Source organism: Pteropus vampyrus, unplaced genomic scaffold, assembly GCF_000151845.1.
Source record: "Pteropus vampyrus isolate Shadow unplaced genomic scaffold, Pvam_2.0 Scaffold103, whole genome shotgun sequence".
Taxonomy (NCBI): Eukaryota; Metazoa; Chordata; class Mammalia; order Chiroptera; family Pteropodidae; genus Pteropus; species Pteropus vampyrus.
Window position 1 is genome coordinate 1793887 of NW_011888884.1, and position 25058 is coordinate 1818944.

Consider the following 25058-nt stretch of genomic DNA (forward strand, 5'->3'; position numbering starts at 1 on the left):
ATCTATAAGAATGATATATTCTGAAAATAATTTTTTTTTATGTAGGAGTGCATGTGATTTTGAAAAATGAGAGAAGTTATACTCAAAATAGAATGTCAAGTAGCCTTTGGGGAGAGCATAATTTTAATTATTGATTAAGGAATAACCACTACATTAATGATTTTTTATTTGCATTCAATTATAATTCGTCATAAAGCTTATGTTTTTTTAAAAAATAGAAATTTCAAGTCAAATGTCAGATTTTTAAGAGTGTTTTATTGTGAATTTCAAATATAAAAAGATATGAAGATACTCATATGCCTATCCTTTAGCTTGAATAAACATTACTTATATAATTGAAGCCCATTTTGTATACTTTCCTGATCCTTTTCCCACCCAGAGTAACTGTTATTCTGAAATTGGTATTTATCGTTACCTTACCATTAGATTTTTATTACTGTGGTTTTTGTAACCCTAATGACATTAAAGGGAAAAATATATTGAATGTAATTCCTATTTTAATTTGCTTCTATTTTATCTTTATATAACTTAGGACATTTTTATAATAGCATACTTTTCCTAAAGTCATCTATATTTGCTAATTGACAATAAATTTCACAAGATTTGAGGTCAGCTAATGGATTGTTATTATTTTGTTTAGTAATATACCAGATTATAATTTATAATTTATATTGTAAATATACTACATTATGAGAAATTCAAACATAGACATAGGTTATGTTCAAATTGACTGCCTTTTCTTAGATATGACAATAATAAACTATATAACAACAGCAAGTAATAGCGTTAGTTAATTTTCTGAAGTCGCTTACAGCTTTCACTGCTTTATTTTATAGTTTGCTTTGCAATGCTGAATATCCTGTTTTGTCCTCATATTTGAATGTATATTGAATGTTTTTATTAAGTTGTACTTTACAGATAATAATTCTCTTTTTATTTCTGTGCAGATGATCATCTGGTTGGAGAAGATGTTAGACAAAATAATTAGCATTTTCATCATATTTTTGTTAGTGATAGGAACCCTTCTTCTAGCCCTACTCCTGACTGCAAAGGTATAGTACATTTCTAACTATTGCCATTAATAAACTCTTAATTGTTCGAATTGTAGAATGGATAAGAAGCTAGCAGCAGCAGCATAGAAAATGTCACTTTGCTTGTAAATATGTATAATAACTGAAGTATTTATCATTTTTGTGTCACTGATTTTGCCATGTATTTGCCTAATATCTATTTTTAAAAGCATTTTTATTATCCTCAAAATTCTCAGCATAAATGCAGGTAAAAAAAATTGAGATGGAGGATCAAGTGGCTTCTTCTGTCAGTGGGAAACTATGATCTGGTGTCATGGCTCCTACTCGAGTTAGTGCCTTGTCAACTAGATCAGAAGTTTTGACTAGCTCCTTCCCTTGTCTCATTGGTCTTTCTGTTAACATACCATAGAATCTTTATTTCTCCCTCTCCAGGTCCTTTCAGCTTACATTTTCTCTCCCTCTTCTTGGTTCGCACTGCTATAACAGAATAGCATAGAAGAGATGGCTTAAACAACAAATCTTTATTTCTCACAGTTTCAAAGGCTGGAAGCCCCAGATCAGGAGCCAGCATGATTGAGTTCTTGGTGAAGGCCCTCATCCTGGTTTACAGCTGGCTGTCTTGTTGTATTCTCACACGGCAGAGAGAAAGATCATCTCTTCTGTGCCCTTCTTATAAGGACACTAATCCCATTTATGAAAGCTTCACCCTCATGACCTAATTACCTGCCAGAGGGCCCACCTTTTAACCATCACAGTGGAGGTTCGGTTTTCAACATCTGCATTTTGGGGGTGAGGTGGAATACAAACATTCAGTCCATAACGCCCCTCTTTCATCTCATCAAAGGAAATTATTCTCTAAAGTGCATCTAAAAGTTTATCTCTCCAGTGGTATCTCTTAACTGACTTGTTTTTCTGATATCTGTGGTGTATTTTAATCTTTAGTTTATCTGAACTTCTCTCAACTCCACATCCTAGGATTTGATAAGTTCTTGAGGAATCATGAAGCTTACATGAAATTGTGGAATGAAAAATTTTTATTTAGTGCTATAGAGATAGAGCAGTAACTGTTATTGATAGGTGATCTAATCTGGCACAATTTGCTTAAGGATTTCATTGTTTCTTGCTATGTCACTTCTCTACTTGGAAGTAAGTCCCTTTCTCAGTATTCGCAGCCTCAGTATGCCTTCAGTCTGCTCCTGAAAACCTGCTCTCTCAGTACCTGTGTTTCCATCTCTATGCAGTTCTTATCTGTCCTTTGGTTATTAATCTTGTAATCTATTAGTCACATACAGACAATATAGACTTGTTTAGAGACCTTTCTTTATATTTGTCACGTTTCACCTAATCTTGCCACTGTACAATCTTACCTTTCATTCTAGTTCTTAAAGAAACCTCTCACCTGTATGGTCTTGCGGGTTTTTTTCCTTCTCTTTCTCCTCTCTCTCCTGTTCTTCTGTTTTCCTTTCTCTTCTTTGTCTCTTTTCATAGGGTCTTGCCTGCCTGTCTCAATTATGTTCATCTTTCAAGTCCTTTTTCTTTGCTCATTCTATTCAGTGAGCTTTTGCTTCCCCGAACTTCGATGACATGTTACTTAACCACTTTGTCATTTAGGACTCATGCAAACTGAACTTTTGAGGGAAACTTAACTGGTATCTAGTTTATTCTCCCAGCCAATAAAGGGATTGTTCTCTAAAACACCATGACATTGTCTACGTTAATGTCTAATAGACATCTCAAATATAACGTGTCAAAACTGAATTCCAGACCTTCCCTCACTTGTCTGTTCTTCTCATAGTTGCCCCCTTTCAGTAAATTACAACTCCATTTAACTTGCTTAGGCGAAAAGCCTCAGGCTCATCCTTGACTAGTTTCTTTCTTTTGTATCCATATCCTGTTTGTCAGAGGATCCTTTTTAGCTCCATCTTTCTAATACAGCTTAGGGTGATGGCAGAGTGAGGATGTCAGGTAATTGCCCTCTACAGAAAGCAAAAATAAAATGGTATAAAAATTTTGAAGATACCATATCAGGACATTGGAAAATGACCACTTAGGCAATAACTTGAGGAATATTCGCTCATGGAAAACTGCTACTGCACTTGGTAAAAATGGGTAGTTTATGGCTTTCCTGTTTAGAGTTATTCTCCTCTTGCCTTGCTTGGGCTGCAGAAACTTGCAGCTTTTCTGTGGGAGGTGGTGGTCTTGGTTTGGGGCTGGCAACAGAGTAGCTGTAAATTAAAGGGGGGAGAGTCTGGAAGCAAGAAAGCCGTAGAAGGGCTGAAATGAATAAACTACACATCTTAGACTGTTTGCCAAATTAGGCATGTGTACGGGAGACCCCAAGGAGTCCTGTAAATATTGAAAGTCTGGGGAGATTTGCAAATTTGTGCCTTTGATTATATTTCTCAACTCTCACACATTCCAGGTTTCAAAGGAGGAAGCTTTCCTATGTGAAGTGTCTAAGAATAACTGCTGCCAAAATAATTTGCTGACTGCTAAGCTCTGCAGGTTCAGGGAAAATCCTTAAGGAGCCAGGCTTTAAAAAATAAAAGCACAGAGCAGAGACATCAGTGGCAGAGAAGACAGACTTTTTTTTTTTTTTTTAAGTTTGATTACAGATAAGTTAATTGTTTACTGAAACAAAATAACAGTAGTTCTCAGAAGAAAAAAAACAATCCAGAGTTGCTGCAGTGTATTTTTAATGTTTCATTTTTAACCAAAAATTATGAGACATAGAAAGAAACGGAAGAATGTGTCTCATACTGGGGATTAGGGGACAGGAGGAGAACCAGTGGGAAAAAAGTAGACACTTAAGTGGCCCAGATGTAGCCGAAAAAGTCTTTGAAGTTGCTATTATAAATATATTCAGGGAATTAATGAAAAATGTGTTAATAATGAGTAAACAAATGCAGACTCTCAGCAAAAAAATGGAGACTAAAAACAGAACCAAATAGTAATCCTAGGGCCGAAAAGAGCAATAACAAATGGAAAATTCACTAGATAGGTTCAACAGCAGGTCTGAGATCCAGAAAAAAAGAATTAGGAAACTTGAAGAAATATCAGTAGAAAAGATCTGATTTGGAGAACAAACAGATTTTTTAAATATTGGATGAGCAGAACATCAGATATCTGTGGTACAGTATCAGAAATTCTAACAGACATGGGATTGGCACCCCAGAAGGTGACAAGAGAAAGAGAAAAAGTATAAAAGATGTCAAACTGCTGAAAGCCAAAAATAAAGAGAAACTCTTGAAGGAAGAGAATAATTGCATATCACACACGAGGAACAACAAAACAATTAATGACTTATTTCTCACAATAAATAAGGAATACCAGAAGACATTGTAATGACATATTTAAAGTCTTGCGGGGACAATTTGTTAAGCAAGAATTTTATATTCAGTGAAACTATTTTTTAAAAGGCAAAATAAAAAAAAAACAAAAAACATTTCTAGATAAACAAACGGAGGGAATTTGTTGACAGCAGACCTGTACTATAAGGAATGCCAAAGGAGTTCCCTCAGACAAGAAAAATGACTAGAAATAACATCGAAAGTGAGAAGTAAAGAGCACCTAGTAAATATATGTGTATATTTAAAAGTTATATTTTCACATCTCAATTTATTTAAACAATGTATGTCTAAGAAAAATTGTAAAAAAATTGTAGTTTATAACATACATAAATGAAATATATATATGTATACACACACACACATATCCATAGCACAAAGAAGAAAAAGTGGAAATGAAAGTATACTGGTAAGAAGTTTCTATAAATATTTTACTGGAAGTGAGTCAGTATTAGTTTGAAGTAGATTGTGATAAATTAAAAGTGTAATAAATTTAAGATAAGTAGCAACCACTAAATAACACAAATTTTAGGGGTACTAAAATGGTATAGTAAGAAATGATTGCTTAACACAAAAGAAGGCAGTAAAAGAGGTGAGACAGACAGAAAACAAATAGGAAAATGGCAGACATAAATCCAGTCATATCAACACTTATATTAAATGTGAGGCAACTAAACAAAAGGCAGAGATTTTCAGACTGGATATAAAAAAGCAGGTTCCAGCTAAGTGGTATCTATAAGATATACACTTTAAATTCAAAGACATTAAAAGATTTGATAGTAAAAGGATGAAAAAAGATAAACCATGCAAACTATAAACATAAGAGATGTGGTGATTATATTAATGACAGACAGCATAATTTAAACAAGAAACTAGAGATAAATAGAGACCTTTCAAAATTAGTCTTACAGTAAGATGTAACAATTATGAATATGTATGTTTTAACAATAGAGCTCTAAAATACATGAAACAAAATATTCAGAATTAAGAGATAATGAATGATTATATTTAGGGATTGAATAATATTCCTCTTGCAATAATTAGAAGAGTAAGTAGATAGAAGATTAGTAAGGAAATAAAAGCCTAGTAAAAAGATAGAAGATTAGTAAGGAAATAAAAGCCTAGTAAAAAGATTAGTAAGGAAATAAAAAGAGAAACACTGTCAATTTGACCAAATTGACAGCAGCAGAATCATGTTCTTTTTAAATGTGGAATATTCACTGAGATAAACCAAATACTCAGTACGCTTAAAAAGTTTAAACAAAGTAAAATCATATAGAGCATATTTCCTGACACTGGCTTGTTCCTTTTGTATCTCCCTCGTTTTGTTGGTTATTGGGCATAGTAAATTCGGAGCAGTTTCAGTTGGCTTATTTTTACTCAGAAACCTTACTCAGTTGCTTATTTGCCTGTATATCTCATTGAGTTATAATTCTGCAAGCTCATGTAGTATTGATACTGCATACATATATTTATATTATATGCAAATATGTCCATATTATATACACATGTGAACTAAACGTATTTAAATTTATATTATTTGTATGTATCTGTTTACATATTTTTCTCTTTAATTGTTGTGCTTCTTGAAGGCAAGGAGCTGTTACGTACACATTTTATTTCCCATAGTGTGTCATAGGTTATTATGTATAGCAGCTGTTCCCTGCAGGTTTCTGAATTAATTGCAGCTAAGATGTATTATTATTTGACTCTAAAGTATTGTTCCAATAATAGTATAGGAAAATAAATGTTAAATTGGATTTATTTTTTATTGAGATTCTTTTCTCTCCTTATCCATAATACAGGTGCATCAAGAGAGTGTACACATGATTGAAGTCACAAGCAGTTTGATTAATGAGACTCTAGCAAATCACCCTGAGTGGGCAAAGTAAGAATATCGTTTGACATCAAAAATAGAGATGAATGACCTAAGTTCAGCATCCGTTTGCATGAAGTGGTCTTCATTGATGCAGCTCTCATGGAAGAGAAAAGATAGCATTCGCAAAAGTTTTGATGAATGTTGTCATATTTGAGTAAAAATTGCAAGTAATACAGGAGAGAGGGTGTTGGGAAAGTGCTTAAGATTTTGGAAATAATCTATATTAAATGATACTTTATATTCGAATTGAGATTTACAGTTTCCAACATGTTAATAATTTACAAACTATTGTCACCTACATTGTGACCTGTCTTCTTCACAGTGTGCGGTAGGTTGAAGAGATTATCGGTATATCACAGAAGAAGAAAGAAGATTGAGAGTTAAGGAGATTGAAACAATAATCCACCAGTGGCAGAGTCAGTGTTTCTGATCAATTAAGGAAAGCTTTCCAACATACTATCTGGTCCTTCAAGTTTCTATAGAATTTTTGACATATTTCAGTATTGTATCATTTTGGCAAACTGTGGCTCAGGACCAAATCCAGCCACCTTTGTTTTTGAAATAAAGTTTTATTGGAATACACCCATAGCCATTCATTACCATATTGTCTATAACTATTTTGGACTGCAAGAGCAGACTGAATTGAGTAGTTGCGACACAGAGTCTGTGTCCCAAAAACTGTAAAATATTTACTCCCTGGCCCTTTACAGAAAAAAATTAGCTGACCCCTATCTTAGAGGCTCTCTTTGTGTACTTGTTTAATTTGGCTTCTGTGAGAGGGTTTTATGTCTGTGGGGAACGTTTAGCAGAGCTAAGCTGTTCATCTAATTGAACTTGATGACAAATTGCATGATCTCTTTTTTTACTAAGTTAGGAAATACTCTGCCAGTTTTACGATTATAAATTGAAATTTATCTTGGTTTTCTCCTTTGACTTGACATTATGTCTTTATATAAACCTGCTTAGAACATTTCTTTACTTGAGCTAGGTTGAAATCATATTTGAATATTCTTAAAAGGACTTATTTCAAAATACATTTTGCCACACTTATCTCCTTTCCCCAGAGCATACTGAAAGTGCTTTTCTTCAATATTTATTGTTATAAATTGTGATATATTCACACAATGGAATAATGCGTAACTTAGCCTTAAGTAAAAATGAATGATTAGTGCCTGCAACAACATGAATGAATCTCAGAATAATTATGCTGAGTGAAAGAAGTCAGGCAAGAGAGAGTTCACAGAAAGTGGTACCATTTATGTAAAGTTCTAGAAAATGCAAACTGGTCTATAGTGACAAAAAGATTGGCGGTTAGGGTTGTGGATAGGGTTGGGCTCCAGGGGAGAGCACAAATATTCAAGAAGATTTTTGAGGGATAGATACGTTCATTATCTTGATTAAGAATATAAGAAGAGGCCTCATGAGATTTCATCCTAGAGTACTCTTTGCACCTGCACTACAGAGAAAAGATGGAGGGGGAGATACAAGACTGGAGCCTTTTAGGTCAGTTAAAAGCTAGAGTTAACCAGGTGAGGTGATGAAGCCCTGTTCGTGGACAGTTATAGTGGAGGTGAAAAGAACAGATAGATTTTTAAGCTCTTAAGAGGGTCAGTTGGTGATTAATTGGGTATAGGAGGAAGAAATCTAGTGTGATTCATAGGTTTCTAGCTTAGAAAGTTAGTGAATGATGATGGATTCACTAATACAGGAAACAGCAAATTTTGGTGGAAAAAAATAATTCACTTTTTTATTTGTTGAGTTTGAGGTGTCTGTGGTAAGTATAAGTAGAGGCATCCAGTAGGCCATTGGTATGTTGGTGTGTAGTTCAGGAGAGAGATCGGGAGTGAAGTTAAAAAATTGGCAGCCTTACTATCTAAAGGGCTCCTTTCATGATCATTCTTCTGTAGTAAAAATAAGTCCAAATCCCTTCTGTACTCGTTTTCAATTGTAGCACCATCTCTATTGAAGGCATAACCAATCTGGGGAGGTCCAAATCAAGAGAAGTAATAGAAAGGTGGCTGTTTTTGTTTCATTTAAATTTTGAAATAATTTTAGACTCATAGGGAGTTGCAAAGAAATGCACGCAAAAGTCCCATGGACTCTTCTTCACCTCCTCCAGTGTTGTCATCTTGCATAACTATAGTACAATAATAAAATCGGGAAACTGACATTGGTACAGTACACAGACCTTCAGATTTCTCTGGTTCTCCATGCACTCGTGTGTGTATGTATGTGTGTTCTCTGTAATTTTGTCATATGCGTAGCTTCCTGTAAGCTGCCAACAACATCAAGATGGAGAACTGTTCATCATCGTAAGTTCCCTCATGCCACCCCTCTATAGCCACACCTACCCTCTATCTCCTCCTTTAGCATATCCCCACTCTTGGCAACCAATAATCTGTTCCCCATATCTATAATACTGTTTCAAGAATAGTATATAAGTTGAATCATAGAGTATTCAGCCTTGTGAGATTGGCTTTTTTTTTTTTTTGACTTAGCATAATTCCCTTTGAAGTCTATCAAAGATGGTGGATCAATAGTTGTTTCTTTTCATTGCTGAGTATTATTCCATATAAGAGGATTTTAAAAAGCTGTTTAAACGTTGGTGATTCATGGGTCTGATTCTTTCGCAGCAAAAGGAGCCCTTTAGATATTAAGGCTGTCAATTTTTTAAACTTCACTCCAGATCTCAGTTGGAGTGGACATGAATTAATAGTAATGGTTTCTTGCAAATCTTAGTATCCAGTAGATTTCTGCCCCAAAGAAGGCGGTTACCCTTGTGTTTATGTGGATATTCCTAGTTGAGGGAATATAGTTAAGAATTGATCAGACATATTTTTTTTTCAATGTGGTACATGTTATATATGTCCCATGTAGGTATCTCGACTTCCCACGGATGTGCTTGGTAAGATGGTATATACTTAGGGTAGGATCATCCTAGCAGAGCTTCAGAGAAAATAAAGTTGAACTCAGAGCACATCTCAATTCTTGTCTTGGACAATTCTGTTAGTCTGGAACCCATTTTCTACTTTCTGTTGACTAGGTTCAAGTCCATTTATTCTAAGGACCCTCCTTAGGAGATAGCACTAAGAAGCTACTGAATGCCACTTAGCAATGCCATTACTTGGGAGGAACCCAGTAGGCTAAGCTGTTTTTAATTGAGGCTGTTCTCTTGGAAGGTCATATGGTGATAGAGATTAATATTTACCCAGGAAGGTGAGGGTAGGCCAGTCCAAATTATAGGAACTTGGTTTCTACTGAGGGTAGGAGAGTTAAATTGGCTGAGATAGCAAATAGCCTAAGGAAGGAGCTCACTTTAGAGGCTGTGGTTGGTATAAGATCGAGGCACATCCCAGTTGGTCCCAGGGAAGGTAGCTCAAGTATTTCTGGCTTCTTTCTTTTAGAGGGCATGTATTGCGAGGAGGTCTAGACTGAACTAAGGCCTCTGGCTTGGCCTCATGACAGCTTTCCTTATCTGTTGCTGTTAGGATGCAAGACATTGGTGAAGTGTTTTCACTGCAGCCAGCAAGACTATTAAGCTTAGTAGATGTTCATTAGTCATTAAGGACCAATTCAGATACCTCTGTGAATCCTCACACTTTTGAATATCACTACAACATACAATTTTCCCCAATAAAAATGAAGTACCATACAGTTGAAAATATTCAGTAGTCCATTCAAACCACTGATGAATCTATGACTATTAGAGTGATTTAAAAGCTGTTATAGGTATCTCTAAAGTTTTGTCTTTCTTGTTGAGAAATATTTGAACTGAGAATTTGCAAAAAGCTTCACAAATAATTTGTTTATGTGGAATATAGGATGAACTAGTTAATATTAAAGAGTCAAACCAATTTGTGAATGTCAACACCTGTAGTATACAGCAATTAAGAAATTATATTAAAATATTTTCTCCTTTGGAAAACACTGAGCACATGTCACATGTTATTGATTAAGGCAGATGCCTGCTCAGTTAACAGGAAAATGGGGAGCCCACCTCTCTCGGCACAAGGATTAAAGTTTGTAGACTGCAGTTCCTTGTATAGCTGGAACTCTGCTCAGAATTTCCTTGCATCTTAAAAAAAAAGATCTTCAGTGGATAAAAAAAATTGAAAACAATGATTTACCATCTTAATTTTCTTGGTTTTTTTTCCCCCTCAATTCTTCAGTTTGTTAGATCAGTTCTCAAATGTTAGCATGCATCAGAATCACCTTCAGGGCTTGTTAAGGTATGGATTGCTGGTTCCTAGCTCCAGAGGTTCTTTTCAGTAAATCTGGGGTTTGGCCGGGTTTCCAACTACTTCTGATGCTGCTGGTCCATGGACCACACTTTGAGAGCCACCATTTTGAGTCCCAGAACCACTTCCTCTGATGCTGAATAAGGCAGATGACCCAGGGCTTTACGGACAGAGAAACCCAGCAGAGCAGAGTGAAAGGATGGTTCTGAGAAAAGTGAGTCTAAAAGATAAAGCTTGAAAAGTAATCCCAAATATTAGAATTTGGCCAATTAGGCCTAATTCTAAGTCAAGGATTCCTGCATGTGATTCATTTGTATCTGTGCATTGATGACTAGTCAACAGTTTGTCAGTTACCGATTGTTTAAATATGTTGAGTTTAAAGAGTTATTGGTACAGTACACTAAAAGTGTACTAATTTTTCATTTTTTTCTTTATTTTTAAATTAGTTGGCTTCCTGAGGCTCAGGTAGTCCAAAGAGCCCTCAATTCTGCGGCTAACAACGTGTATCAGTATGGACGAGAATGGATAACTCACAAGGTAAGGGAAGATCCTCTCTTTGTGGCTTTCTTTTTGCAAGGCCTTCATTTAATAAAGCATAAACTGAGATTCTGTTTAGAACAATTGTATTTTTGCAATAGGCTTATATCTACAAGTCAGCAAGCAACATACAATGAAATTAAACCTACTGGATGATGACACTGAGTAGTGCTAGTAGCCTGAACAACCTGAGAAGTTGGCCATTTGCTTCTTGTTCAAGATAGATCTGATTCATTATTTGCGCATTAGGAAGGAATGATCATTAAGCTCAGGTGGTCAAAAAGGCTTTGTGGGAGTAAAAAAGTATTAGCGCAAATTAAATTTTATTATTTGCTGGTTAACTATGTTTTGCAGTTTCCAATTTGTTTCATTTAGTCTTTCCAAGAAACTTGCAGTAGTGTGAATTATTTTGTCCACTTTACAAAGAAACAAACTCAGTAAGGCTAGGTTAATTCTCAAGGTCGTGTAGTAAATTGAAGAGCTTGGTTTCAAACTGAAGACTAGTCCGAATCCCTAGCTCTTTCCAGTGCAGTATGGCTAGAAGTGTGTGTCCAGAACTGAATAGAGTGTGTTAATATGGCAGCTGAGATAACCTTGAAGGAATGATAGGTCTTAGATGCATAAAGAGAATGAAGGGTGTATTTTAAGAACGGATATATGTGAGCCAAGATGTAGCAGCAAGAGTGTGCTTGGGAGATGAGCTCAACTGAAGCTTTGTGAAGGAGAAATGACAGAAGACATAACTGTCGCAGTTAAGGATCAGATTCCATGATACAGATTTGGGATATCCTCCCCACCTTCTCCCGAGTATGGGAAAAAGTGGTAAACCAGAAAGTCACCACTCTCCTGGAGCATATACTCTGGTGAGAGGAGACAAACATTCAACATGCAAACAAGTAAGACTTTCACATCTAAAAGTGTGGAGAGCAGGGTAAACAGGATAGTGTGGTAGAGTGAACCAAGGTGATGTTTTAGCTGGAATGGCCAGAGAGCGTTTCTGAGGTGACGTTTCCACTGAGACTGGAATTTGCCCAGACCTGGTAATTAGTGAATTTGTGAAGATCTGATAAAACAAAGTTTTAAGCTGAGGTATAGGGAATTCAAAGTCTCTTGAGATGAGAACAGGCTTGGTTGAGGGAAAGAAGGAAGGACAGTGTGTCCAGAATGGGGAATGTGGTAATGGGACAAGCCCTAGGTCATCATAAGAAATTGGGATTTTCTCTTAGTTTCGAAGATAAACATATGGATTTAAAACAGAAGGGGATATAACCCGATTTAGGATATTGAAAGCTCATTTTGGCTGCTTTATGGAGAAGGGGGCAAGAATGGAGAAGGAAGGGAGACCAGTTAAAATATTATTCCGATAGTTCAGGTGAAATATTGATAAGTTGGCTAGGATTGTGGAAGTGGAAACTGAGAGAAATGGTCATATTTGGGATATATTTTTGAGGTTGTTCTGATCTCAAAAATTCATGAGGTATTATTACTCATGGATTGGCTACAGAGTAAAAGGGAAGGAAGATTTTGGTTTGCTGAAGGAAGGTTAACTATGCCACTTGCGGAGGTGGAAAAACTTGGAGGTGGTAGTGGGGTATAGGTGTTACAGATTCTGTTTGGGGCATATTAAGTTTGAGATAGTACTAAATAAGTAGAGATATCAAAAACTGTAAGTGGACATACACAGCTGGAGCTCAGGGGAAAGATCTGGGCTGTTGATGGAAGTTTGAGTATCATTGGATAGTATCTGTAGAGTCAGATGATATGGCCTATATTGATTTGCTAGGGCTGCCATAACAAAGTGTCACAGACTGGATAGCTTTAACCACAGAAATTTATTTTCTCATAATTCTAGACACAAGAAGTCCAAGATCCGAGGTGTCAATAGGATTACTTTCGTCCGAGGCCTCTCTCCTTGGCTTGCAGATGTCCTATGGCTTCACATGGTCTTCCTTCTATATATGTCTGTGTCCTTATCTTTTTTTTTCTCATTAAGGACCCAAGTCATCTTGGATTAGGGCCCACCCTAATGACCTTATTTTACCTTACTTACTTCTTTAAAGACCCTGTCTCCAAATAGTCACATTCTGAGATGCTGGGAGTTAGGACTTCAACATATGGATAATGGGGGTTGGAGAAGGACACAATCCAGCCCTAAGGAAGAGGGTACATAGAAGAGGATCAAAGACAGACCCCTGGAGTGCTTAAGGTTCTGACAGTCAGGAAAGGCAGCAGGGAAGATTGAGGGAGGAGTAGCCTGTGAGGTAGGAGGAAGACCAAACTGTGTATGTCATAGAGGCCTAGAGAAGAAAATGTTTCAAGAAACACTTGGTCAGCTATGGCTAATGCGGCTAAGATTTCACATGAGTACTGAGAATTGCCCACCACTTCATAGATGAGGTTATTTGTGTTAAGTCATACAACTCAAATGGCATTCTGACTGCCCTTGATGCTTTGTTGTTTTCCATATGCAAAGAGCGTGTCACATACTACCAATAGTATGTGTGCTTTACTGATTCTTTTAATAGCAGTGATGTGTCCATTAGACTGTGCTCTCTGGCCCAGTCTTCCTTGCAGCTAGCTATATATATTATAGTGTCACAGAACAGTATTCTAGGTTTGTAATGTTCTGCTATGGTTGATAGCGCCACGATCTTGAAAATAGTGTTTTATAGCGTGCTGTAAAATTATGCTGAACTCTCCTTTACTGTTAGGTTGTGGTATTCTAGAGTTATTTATTCACCGTTGTGCTGGGGGTGGGACTGCTAAAGGAGATGTCAGTTTGAATTAGTGCTTTATTGCAATAAAGGCCACTGTGCAGACAGTCTCAAAAAGAGACTGTGCATAATTTTCGGCCTCTTCTGGTTGAAAGAAAATCTCAGAAACTGATAGAAAAATGACAGAAAGAATTGGTAATAGGAGGTCTGTGAGTATCTGACAGTTATAAAAAAAAGACAAATTTAAAGTAATTAAAGGAAATTAGACTGGGGTAATTGTGGTTTTTAATTTGGGGTAATTTGCTCTGTTAGGTGTCCTTTATTCATAGATTATATAGGCCATAGTTGAAAGAACATTCGAGAACTTTTAATTCTGACTCTGCCACTTGGCTGCATGACCCTGGGCCTGTCTTAGATCTGTTTTCTAAATCTCTTCTCTCAAAAGAACAAAGATGATGACAAAACTATTTTCTGTCTAACTCTTGGGGTTGTTGTAAAGATCACAGGTAGACGAAAGCCATTTGCAAATTGTAAAATATTTTACAGAGATAAATGGCTTTTATATTCACTAATTTGTGTTTGGTTTACGAATAAGTCACATATAAAGGAAAACATTGGGCAGATATATTTGCATCAGATATGTCTAATAAGAACTGGTTCAAGTATCTATAAGGCCAGCATCAAGTGGGCAAAAGGTATGGATAGGCTACACTAAAGGAAATACACATTGAAAACCAAGATGGAAAATGGGCATTCTAGTCACTAAAGAAGAAGAGTATAAATAATTGGTTATCATTCCACATCTCTTAAATTACCTAAAAATTTATCAGTTAGTTTATAAGGCTTTGGGAAAACTGGTTCATTTATACTGTATTGGAAAGTATTTATTGATATATTCGTTACAGAAGACAATTTAACTGCATAGCAAGAACCATTAAAATGCTCATTTCCTTTGATCTTTGTACATTTTTCTTACTGTTAGTAACAAGAAAAATATTGTGTATAAGGATGTTCACTGCATTGTTACTACTTGTGACATTAAAAATTACATATATATATATATCATAGGATATATATATCCTATGATTTGGTAATGATTAAATAATAGCAAAACTTAATGAACTAATATGAAACTATTAAAAATAAACATGAAGGCTAGTGATGAAGACTAAATATGAAATCCTTGTGATGCAAAAGAAAATACAGAATTCTAAATTATGTCAATGTAAACAGGCAGAAAGTTGCAAAGGAAATGGAAAAATGGCAACAGTTGTATTAAGGAAAGTGGGACTCCAAATCAGTGTTTCTTTTTAAAGTGTCTTTAATATTACCATATGGTTTTAATAACAACTAATGTGTGGGCTAAGATACTGTAGTAAATAGCCTTTCTCTAAGTTATCTCATCTCAGTGTGCTTGATTCCCACAAAAGTTGAAGCCGGTTTGCTCAGTCATAACTTTTAGACACAACATCTCTCAGCAAACTAAGGGAGATATTTGTGTTTGTAGCTAAGGTTTTAAAATTTTATTTAAAATTCTATGGCAATTCTTAATAATAGTGATAAATGTAGCATGAAACTTCTGTCTAATGAGTGAGCATTGGGGTCACATGGACAGATGTTTCTCTGGGCAGGTAAGATCAGAGATGTTACTTATCATTGCTTCATTAGTACCATTCCCCTATAGCATGAAGTAGCTCACCTCAAGACCTAAGGATGGAGGAGAGAGAAAAGAAGCAAGAGAGAGAGGAAATTTACTGAGAATATTAAGGAGTAGATTTTATGAACAGAGCACAGTTGTGGCTAGAGGCAATTAAATAGTCTGGAACATTTTAGTTTGATTTGGAACAAATGTAAAGACCAACATGTATTAATTTTATTGGATTATTGCCTGAAATATTAAACCAGATAATATCTGTATTTCTTTCAGCTTCATAAAATTCTTGGAGATAAGGTGAACAATACTGCTGTAATTGAAAAGCAAGTACTAGAACTTTGGGACAGACTGTATCATTCTTGGTTTGTAAAGGTAAGGTGTTTTAGCTAAGGATTTCAGTTATAAACTAATAAAGTCCTTTTATGTATCTGTCGACTAGATAGGATTGTTTTAACACTAGGACTTCATTTATTGAAATTTTTAAGCTGCAGAGTCTTCAACCTTAAGTCGCTAAATCATTGTGAGTTGATGGTTAATTTCCATGGCAGAATCTGCCAGTCCCTCTGCTCCATCCGTGTTGCATCGTCTGTTCATTACCATCAGCAGCATCTCATCATCTAGGCTAGCTCTGTGCAGTAGAAATGTAAAGCAAGCCACAAATGTAATATTAATTTTCTTAATGGCCACACTAAAAAACTAAAAGTAAACAGGTGAAATGAATTTTAATAATTACTTAACCCAGTAAATTCAATGTATTGTCATTTCAATCAGTAAAATAATTTATTCAGATATTTTATTTTATTTTTTTCATATTAAGTCTTAGAAATCTGTTGTGTATTTTACATTGACAGCACATTTTAGTTTTTGGATTAGCAGCATTTTAAGTGCTCAGTAACCACATGTGGCTACTGTTTTGGAAAGTACAGCTGTAGACATTAAGAACTTTTTCTTTGAGGAAGTGCAAATAGATCCAGACATTTACGAATCTTTATTTTAAGTCAGCCTGTGTGCTACTTGTGCTGATATATTCTTACTTCAGAATTTATGATGGAAAAATATCATTTTCCATTAAATAAAAAAGCGACAGTTTTAAAAGCAACGGATTGTGCCGGGCTATGCTATGCCGGGCTGGCAGGGCCGGTGAGCCATCGGGAACTGTTGTGGAAGACTCCTGTCCAGTGGGGAAGGAGACGGAGAGCGAGGCAGAGTTAGTGGTGATTTTTCCCACGGTTGGTCTAAGGAGAGGAGGGCATATATAAATCTCTTTTCTTAGCGTAGTGGAGAGGAGGGCTCAATTTTAAATTTATTTCTTAGTGATCTGTTTGGGATTGTATACTCTTATCCTGAGAGGAGCTGAAGGAGAAGTGTTGATTTTGTGGATTTCAAAGACTGAGAGTTAAAACTAATTGAAGAATCTCTAGGTAGATATCTACTGAAGAAGCAGGCAATAGGGTTGTGTCTGTTTCTTCTAACTGGGGGGCTTTTGCTTACAAACAGCTTTTACTATCTATCCCTCACCCCCTTTAAGCTTTCTTTTATGATCCAGAGAGGTCGATGTTTTAAACACATAGGTATGTAAGTGGTTAAGTATGTTGCTTTCTTTACTTCTTTTATTAGGACCCTAGTGTCTTTATTGCATAATGAAGGTGCATATGGCTGTGCTGCTAACAGGTGGGGGAGTGGAACCACATGCTGAATGCTAAGAGATTGCCTCTGTTACTGAGTTTTAACCTCACCAGTCACTTCATTTATTCACGTCTCTTTCAAATCCAGTTATTCTTCTGTTCCTGCCAGTGTAATTTTCTTCCAGGTAGACAAGTTAGATTCTCCCCAACCCCCACCTCCACCTCTTATTTCTTTTTTTGATTCTGTTTTTTTTTTCCCCTTTTTATTGAGACACAGTTGTATTGTGTTGTATCGACATAACATTGTATTGCTTTTCATATTCTTCTCTCCACCCTGCTCCCTTTATTTTGTGTGGAAGATTAATAAGGAAGATGAGGGAAGGAGGAAAAAAGCAAGGGAGACCAGGAAAAAGGGGTTAAAAAAAAGGGAGGAAAGACGAAAGTAAATACTGTGTTCGTATACAGTTGAGTACATTGAGGAATAAAGTGTGTTCACAAATGTATTTAGGAGGGAAGCACTTGAGCCAGGCTGAGACACGGTAACTAGAATGTAAACAGACAGATATCTTTCAGGTCTTTAGGTGCAGTTCTTAATTGATTTCTAAAATAATGCAAAGTTATTAAACCATGTAAATGTCTAATATACTGTATATTTGAAACGAATAATAAAATTTTAAAAATATTAAAAAAACATAAAATAATGCAAAGTTTTTCACTTTTGTGTACTTACTAAAGTGCTCAAGTGGACCTAAAACAAAATAGGCTATTTATACTTTCTATTCTGTAGGTTAAGATGGAGATTTCACATCTGAACTTTTTTATTCCATAGAACGTGACACATTCTGGAAGACACAAAGGACACAAGATGCACATGAGTCGTCAGAATAGCTGGCTAGGGGACATTCTGGACTGGCAGGATATTGCCTCCTTCGTTCACGAGAACATTGAGACATTTCTTTCGGTAAGAAATAGTATTCATAGTTAAACTGGACTTAAAATAAAAAACTAAAAAACGTTAATTCTCAGCTTTCTTTATACACTTAAAGGCCTTTTAGTTACCCTGTTTTTAATGCCACGACATTTACACTTTTGCAAATTCTAAATGCACTAGAAAGATGTTCAAAAGTCATAGACCTCAGATGTATCTCCAACTGATGCACCCTTTGTGGCTGAAGAGTAAGCAAAAGATGCTGAATCAGGAAGCACATGCATGGTGCTGTTGCTCTCAGATTCTGAGTGAGCTAGGTATCCTCGTCCCCCTCAGCTGACCAGAATGTGCCCAGCTGGACCACTGGAGAGGGAGCTGTCTTTCTGGTGGGTGAAACCCTTTGGCAGATGGAAATATGCTTTTCTCTGCCGTGCACCATCCACCTCTGCATTTTTTTAAACAAAGAATGGAGGGCAGCAGGGAATAGCTTGCAGTGTAGCTAAGTTTTAGCGACTGCTTTATTCTGTTTATTTTGTGAGGTGTCTCGGCCTATGGCTTTTCACAGAGATTAGAATAATTTTCTTATGCATAAACTTATGACTTTCATCAAGTTGACAGAAGTTGAGATTTGCAGTGCTAGATTTTTTAAATTTAATTTTTATCAAAATAAAACATGACCGTAGCTGAAAAGTCAAAAATGCTTTAGAATTTTTATTAAAAAACTGTAGCAATGCCTAATTCTGTGCTTTTCCACTTCAGTCTCACTCTCCATAAACAGCTGTCAATTCTTTTAGCTTTCTCTGGGCATTTCAAAATAATGTTTCTGCTGTTTTCTTGGTTTTACAGTTTTAGATATTATCTTTTGGCTTTCTGATATGGAAGATGAAGGTAAAGGTGTGACCTTTTTTATAAGTCCCTCAGTGCTCTCTTCCACTTCCTTTAGGATTTTCTTACAGCTCCTTTGGTTCCTGCCTCCATCCCTACACACACTTTCCCTTCCTCCCATCCACCTAATAGAGCTATAGCAGTTTGAAATGACATTTGTTTACCTCTGCCATCATATTTCATGCCAGCAGCTCTTGCTTGTATTCTAAACCTTCCTGCCTAATCCTCTTGAGTACACAGAAAGGTCACTTGATATTGGTGATTACCAGTCTACAGTTAATGTATTCAGTTAATTTCTTAAGAATTACCATAGGGTATTTCCTATCAGTATGACCCAGAAACTATTTTAAATCTTTTATTGATAAAAATTCCAAAATGACTGAGGCCCCCAAAAGAATGCTTGTCGATATCACAAGTAAGGGCATTGTTAGTTTGTTTCTTGGAATCAGTGGCATTTATTCATTCATTCTCTATCCCACAGGGTCAAACAGTCAATTATGCATATTTTTGTAGGCATTGTGAAACATTTTCAAGATTTTATGTAAGGAGTTTTTGTAAATGAAACCAGCCTGCCAGAGTTCTCTTATAAAGACTGAGCTGAGGTTTGCAAGAAATGCCGAGGACAACAAAATGTGCCTTTATAAATGGTACATTTGAGGTAGGAAAGGAATGGATAGGCCTTTCATAGCACAGATGGTGTAACTTGAACATATGACAAAAACCAGAATTGCCTTTTGGAAAGGGCACCAAAATAAATTCAGACATGAGTTCTGGTCCCAGCTCTAGCTGTACTTATTAGCTCCATGCCCTTGGGCAAGTTTTTAAATACCTTTGAGCTTCACTTTGCATATCTATAAAATAAAGATGATATCATCTACATTGCTTCCCTCACAGAATTGTTGTGAGGTTTATGGGAGCATTTTGAAAACTGTAAGGAAAGGTGTTTTTCTGAACATTTTGCTTCCATGTTTTTCATTAAGAGGAAGGATGCTTGAGAATAGAACAGACATCATGAGGGAATTTAAGTTTATAAAGAGATATGAAGTGAAAACATGTAAGTGCTATAGATATTGTACATCTTTTTAGTAATATTTAGCATCTTTTTGGTTCTAGTGAACTTTCAGGTGATAGATTAACTGAACTCAGTAGGTCTTAATAGAAGGGTCATCATCTCTCTGAGGCACAGTCTGTAGCTGCAGAGCTCTGCCCTGGATCCTATCTGCTCATTTCTTCTATTGTACTTTTAGTGAAGATGCTTTTGTATTTGTAGATGTAACTAAGTTGGAGATGGCAGTGGGGGGAGGCAGCTAATGAGACAAATGCTAGATTTTCATGGCCTGCACTTGTGACTCTACATGCATTTTGGCATATTCTCCTATAGGTGTTTTTTACTATTCATTACCAGTTTTACATAGTTATAATCATGATGTATATAAAATTTTTGTATCTTGCTATTTAAACTTAGTATATCATAAAATACTTTCCTATGTTAATAATAGACATGTTTCTGATGGCTGCCTACTATTTGGAGTAGCTTCACCATAATTTACTCAACCATTTTCCTTACTAATCAATATTTAGTAATATTTTAGATTTTTCTTTTTTTAAAATAATAGTTCTTGTCTTTTCAGTTTATGGTACCAAACTATCATATTAAAAGCACACTAGGTACCTGTAGAAACTTCTTCCCTAGGGTCTAGTTCTGATATTCATCTTCTCCTCCTCTCAGATCTTGGAGTCCCTGTGGATTGTTATGAGCCGGAATGTAAGCTTGCTTTTCACCACTGTCACTACACTCCTGACCATCCTCTTCTACAGCGGGACGGCCCTTCTCAATTTTGTGCTGTCTCTGGTATGTACATGGAGATAACAACACATCAGATTTCCTTCCGCAGTAAAGCATATTCTTGGTTCCATTTGTGTTTCCTTCCAATAGTTTCCAAATGTGGTTTTTTAGGAGATACTGTCCTTTGTTTTGCAGATAATTTTCCTGACTACACTATTTTATCTGTTAAGTTCCAGTGATGAGTACTACAAGCCAGTGAAGTGGGTGATAAGCCTGACACCACTGTCTCAGCCAGGCCCTTCCTCTAATATTATTGGCCAATCTGTGGAAGAAGCTATCAGGTAGGGCTAAGATTTATGCTGTTTTTATTTCCTTCAGAAACTTCTTTCCATGAGAAGCCCGTTTTCTGTCTTGAGCCTTCCTGGTAACATTCAGTGTTAAACTGGTGATGGAACTGGTATTTTCAACATTTTTTAAATCTCCTTTTGAGAGGATAATCTGAGCAATGTGAACCTTGGTAGGAAAAAAAAACTCAAAACAGTTTAAATATCTTATTCTCAAGCCTGTGATTCACGAAGATTTAATGACTCGTCCCCATCAGCTTTCTGTCCACAGACTCTTGCTCTGGCTGCTGATCATCATGTCACTTGGGCAGGAAACCTGCCTCTCATAACACCTCACTTTCTCTCAGAAGCCTCCTTCTGTTCTCAGGAGTTTTAGCTTTGCTCAGGGAGGAGATTAGGTGGCCTCTCTATTTCTTCTTTCCCTCTGCAGCCAGGCTGAGCCCTCTGCAGGGTTGGATATTGACAATGCAGTTTTCAGTTATCTTAAAGTCATAGGCTCTGTGTGCATTGCAGGTCTGGCCAGGAACTTCTGTCGTGTCTTCTGGGATCCATGTATTGCAGGCTTGGTTTCTGAAGGAGGTGTTTCTTCAGCATTTATTCTTCATATGCTCTTTCCATGTCACTGGCTCCTGCCCTGCTTTTCTTTCTTCTCTTCATCATTTCACATAGGTAGAAGCCTTTGGATGCCCAGGCCTTGTCCTTCATTGCTCTGAACTCATTATTAACACTTTACTACATTTTTACTTTTATGAATAACAACTCAAATCCTCATATTATCCATTATGAGGGCTCCTTTTTCTAATAAGTTCTTAGCAAGGTGGTTGTAAACTTCTCTTGAATAGTGACTTTTCGGCTGGCATTTATGTTTCTACTTACTTGTAAAAAATACTATTACTTGGAACTAGTCTTCTGCATAAATTTTGGTTTGACCTGATAATCTTGTCTGAATGCTCTTGGCTTATTTTTTCACTGTATTTATGCACCAGCTGGTGAGGATACCCCTTTGAACTTTGGGAAACCCTCTATTATATTCAAATAGAAAGAATTCTCATAAATATATTCTCTCTAGAAACTTTGGTAGATTTTTTCCCTTTTTCCTACTAGCAAAGCTTAGGTAAAGCCTTTATCTGTATCTTGCTTCTTTGATTGGACATCAAGTGGGATTAAACAAAAAAAACATTTATTTCCCCTATGGTACTCTCGAGTATCCATGTGGGGCCATCAAGTAAAGATTCCAAGTTTGGGAGTGTATTATCTAATGTAACAGTTTTCAGGGTGAGGCTGTTCTTCAAGAAGAACTTACTGGCTTTAGCATTCCTTGTAAGCCTATGTGACTGTTGGTTGTCATCTTTATTGAGTAAATGAAATGATGAAAACTCCAGGAATAGATTAATGTTAGTTTATCTAAAGTGACATTGATCTAACTCAAAAAAGTTATGCAAATGCTCTATCAAAGAGGAAAAATAACCTCCCTTTGCAATAGACTAAAGCTATTGAATCAACCATCTCAAAGCCTGCCAGAATCTTGTAGACAGTGTGACTTAAGTCAAGCTTTACAGAAAAATCCCTAGCTTGTCCATTAAAAAAAAGTCAAGAAAGATACTTTATTTTCCTAAAGTAGATATATCTTTATTAGCACTGTGAGAATAAGAATTCTCACAAAAGCTTTTTTATCTTCAAATTACTGTTCTTGAATTTTCTCTTGTTCTGCTTTCTTAGTGTGAACCACTTACTGACCATCTTCTGAATGTCTGTCTTGCATCACCTTTTTTTCATGGCATATTTCGTATGAAAACTAAGTTGTCCTTTGTTTTAAACTTGATTCTTTACTGTCACAGTTGCTTGGAACTGGTAAGCAGAGCTGTGATTTGCTTCTAGGTCCAGCCAATCAAAAGCACTATCTTTGCGATATGCCACGATACCTTCTTGCAAGAGGAACTGAGTGGGGGAGATCATAAATGCATGGTTTTGTTACGACTGTTCAGGTGGACACCTGAAGCTGACAGCTAAAAATTCCGGTCTGTGGCTTAGGAGGAAATTTGAGATTGGTTTGACCTGAAAGAGTGTGGTCATCTACAGAGATATGAGGAAATATTTGTCTTTCTACAGATTAATTTGCCTTATCCTTTTGGATTTGCATACACTAATTATGCACTCTAACAGTAGCCCATGTCTTGGTTCCAAAGTATAATGGGACAAAACCTATTCATTTTACCATCTCATTTTTAATACAGAAATTTTTTTTTTTTTAACAATCCTCAGTACCAGAACCATAATCCTAGTGGTTCTCAAAACATAGATCTTTGTGAGTCTGAAAAATATGGTAGACTAGAGAACTTGTTATAGCCTGGGCCATTTTTCTTACCACAGCTATATCAAGTTGTATGAATTAAAGGTTGTAATTCAGGATGATTTACAACCTTTAGCAGTCTGAATGCCTTGGGTGTGTTTATTTACTGGATCAACTTCAAGACTTAAATCAGAATGTACAGGTTTTTACGTAGATGCCTCTGAAGAACCTTCTCATATATGTGTAAGAGAACAGTGGGTTCCAGTTCTCAGAGTGCTTGTCAGACTTTTCATTCTGAAGGGTTGGGTTCAAGATGGGATATGTTTCTTCATGGAGAAATACTTTAAGAGGAGAAATATTATACAGATGATTATGAAAATACTATGTCCTGAGAATGGAGTTCAGTCTGCAAATTATCAGTGATACCAGATTTTATAAGCATAAATCATTAGTCATTATCAATGTTACAGTTAAGCCGATCATTAAACTCTTATGGTCCATTAATAAGTTAAAAGTGGAATTGAAATCGGGAGTTAAGTGCAGGACCAGACAGTGAAAATGTCTTTGTTCTTTAAGCTTTGCCTTTTGAAATATGTGGCTACTTTATAATCTCAGTCTCATTGAATTTTTAAACTTTGTTATTCACAATTCTGAATAAGTATTCTAAATTGAATATATTTGTGATTGTGTTTTCACTTCGTGAATTTTTGAGTTAGTGGCATGCATCCTTTTTCCCTAAACCATTTTCCTCCCCTTAGAGCATGTTGTGTCCTGAATGTTTGCATCACACCCTTCTTTCCTGATGCTCCCATTCTGCTTGCTCTGGTGGAGATATTGCACATTACTAAGTTGCATGTTGTCACGGCCTCAGTGCAATTTAGTGTGTGTGATATTTTCACATGAGTGCATGCACACGGGTATGGCTCTTGCTTGTGGAATCATAGCTTTCCAGTGCTGGTGGGTGGGAGTCTTGATGAATTAGATGGGAAGATGTATGTACTGTGAGATTTTTGTTAAAAAGTGAACATGGTTCCCACCTCTACCCCTTAGTTTTGGAGAATTAAAAGTATTTTGGTTAAAAAAAGTCAGCGTCAATAATTTAGTAAGTCAGTGTTCCCATTTTTGACTTTGAGCGCATTAATATTCATTGGAAAGAAATTCTCATGGAATTAAGATTATAAACAATCTTTGTTTAAATTAAAATATGTAAGGAAGAGTTTAAAGATGTTAGAAAATAAAATTTCATTTATTTGAAGAGCTATTTCTCCTAACACTGGAATAGAGAGACAGAATCTCTTTTCCATAGTTGGGAAAATTAAATAAGCTAGAGTTCTTAAATAATAACCAAGTTGGTAAATATAATGCCTATTTAACCTGCTTGATTAAAGATCAGTCTGATAAACTTAAACTTTTATTTCTTTAAGTTTCCAAGGAAAATGACCTTAAAAACTTTGTCTTACATTTTATTTCTCACTGTATTTCTTTAAAAACTGCTAAATTCATTTTAATAGGCTTATAATGGAACTGGTGTTGAGATACAAATGTTTGGTATTTGCCTATATAATTGAATCAACCCCTTGTTAATTTTTTTAGTTAGTATTAGAGTAAGCATCTATGATGACTAGACCTTGTGAAAGACACAAACCCATGTGTTAATGAGATAAAAATATTGAATTACTATTACTACTGCCAGGATCTGTCAGTAGGTGATGTAATGTGATGCCACTGTCGTACACTTGTGTTGTGACTCCCTGTCTCCAGTGGGGACAGAAGGCTTCCACGTTAGCGGCTCCTCCTGGT

General features: G+C 36.1%; 1 protein-coding gene across 2 annotated transcripts in view; it reads left to right on the forward strand.

The window, feature by feature from the left end:
* Positions 1-25058, forward strand: part of TMEM245 (transmembrane protein 245) — an 89656-nt gene that overhangs the window by 33705 nt on the left and 30893 nt on the right. For both annotated transcript variants that reach the window (XM_011364943.2, XM_011364942.2), the window contains exons 7-13: positions 948-1052; positions 6184-6266; positions 10942-11032; positions 15674-15772; positions 17855-17986; positions 20568-20690; positions 20820-20965. In XM_011364943.2, the coding sequence (XP_011363245.1) occupies positions 948-1052; positions 6184-6266; positions 10942-11032; positions 15674-15772; positions 17855-17986; positions 20568-20690; positions 20820-20965 (779 nt within the window). The remainder of the gene's footprint in view (positions 1-947; positions 1053-6183; positions 6267-10941; positions 11033-15673; positions 15773-17854; positions 17987-20567; positions 20691-20819; positions 20966-25058) is intronic.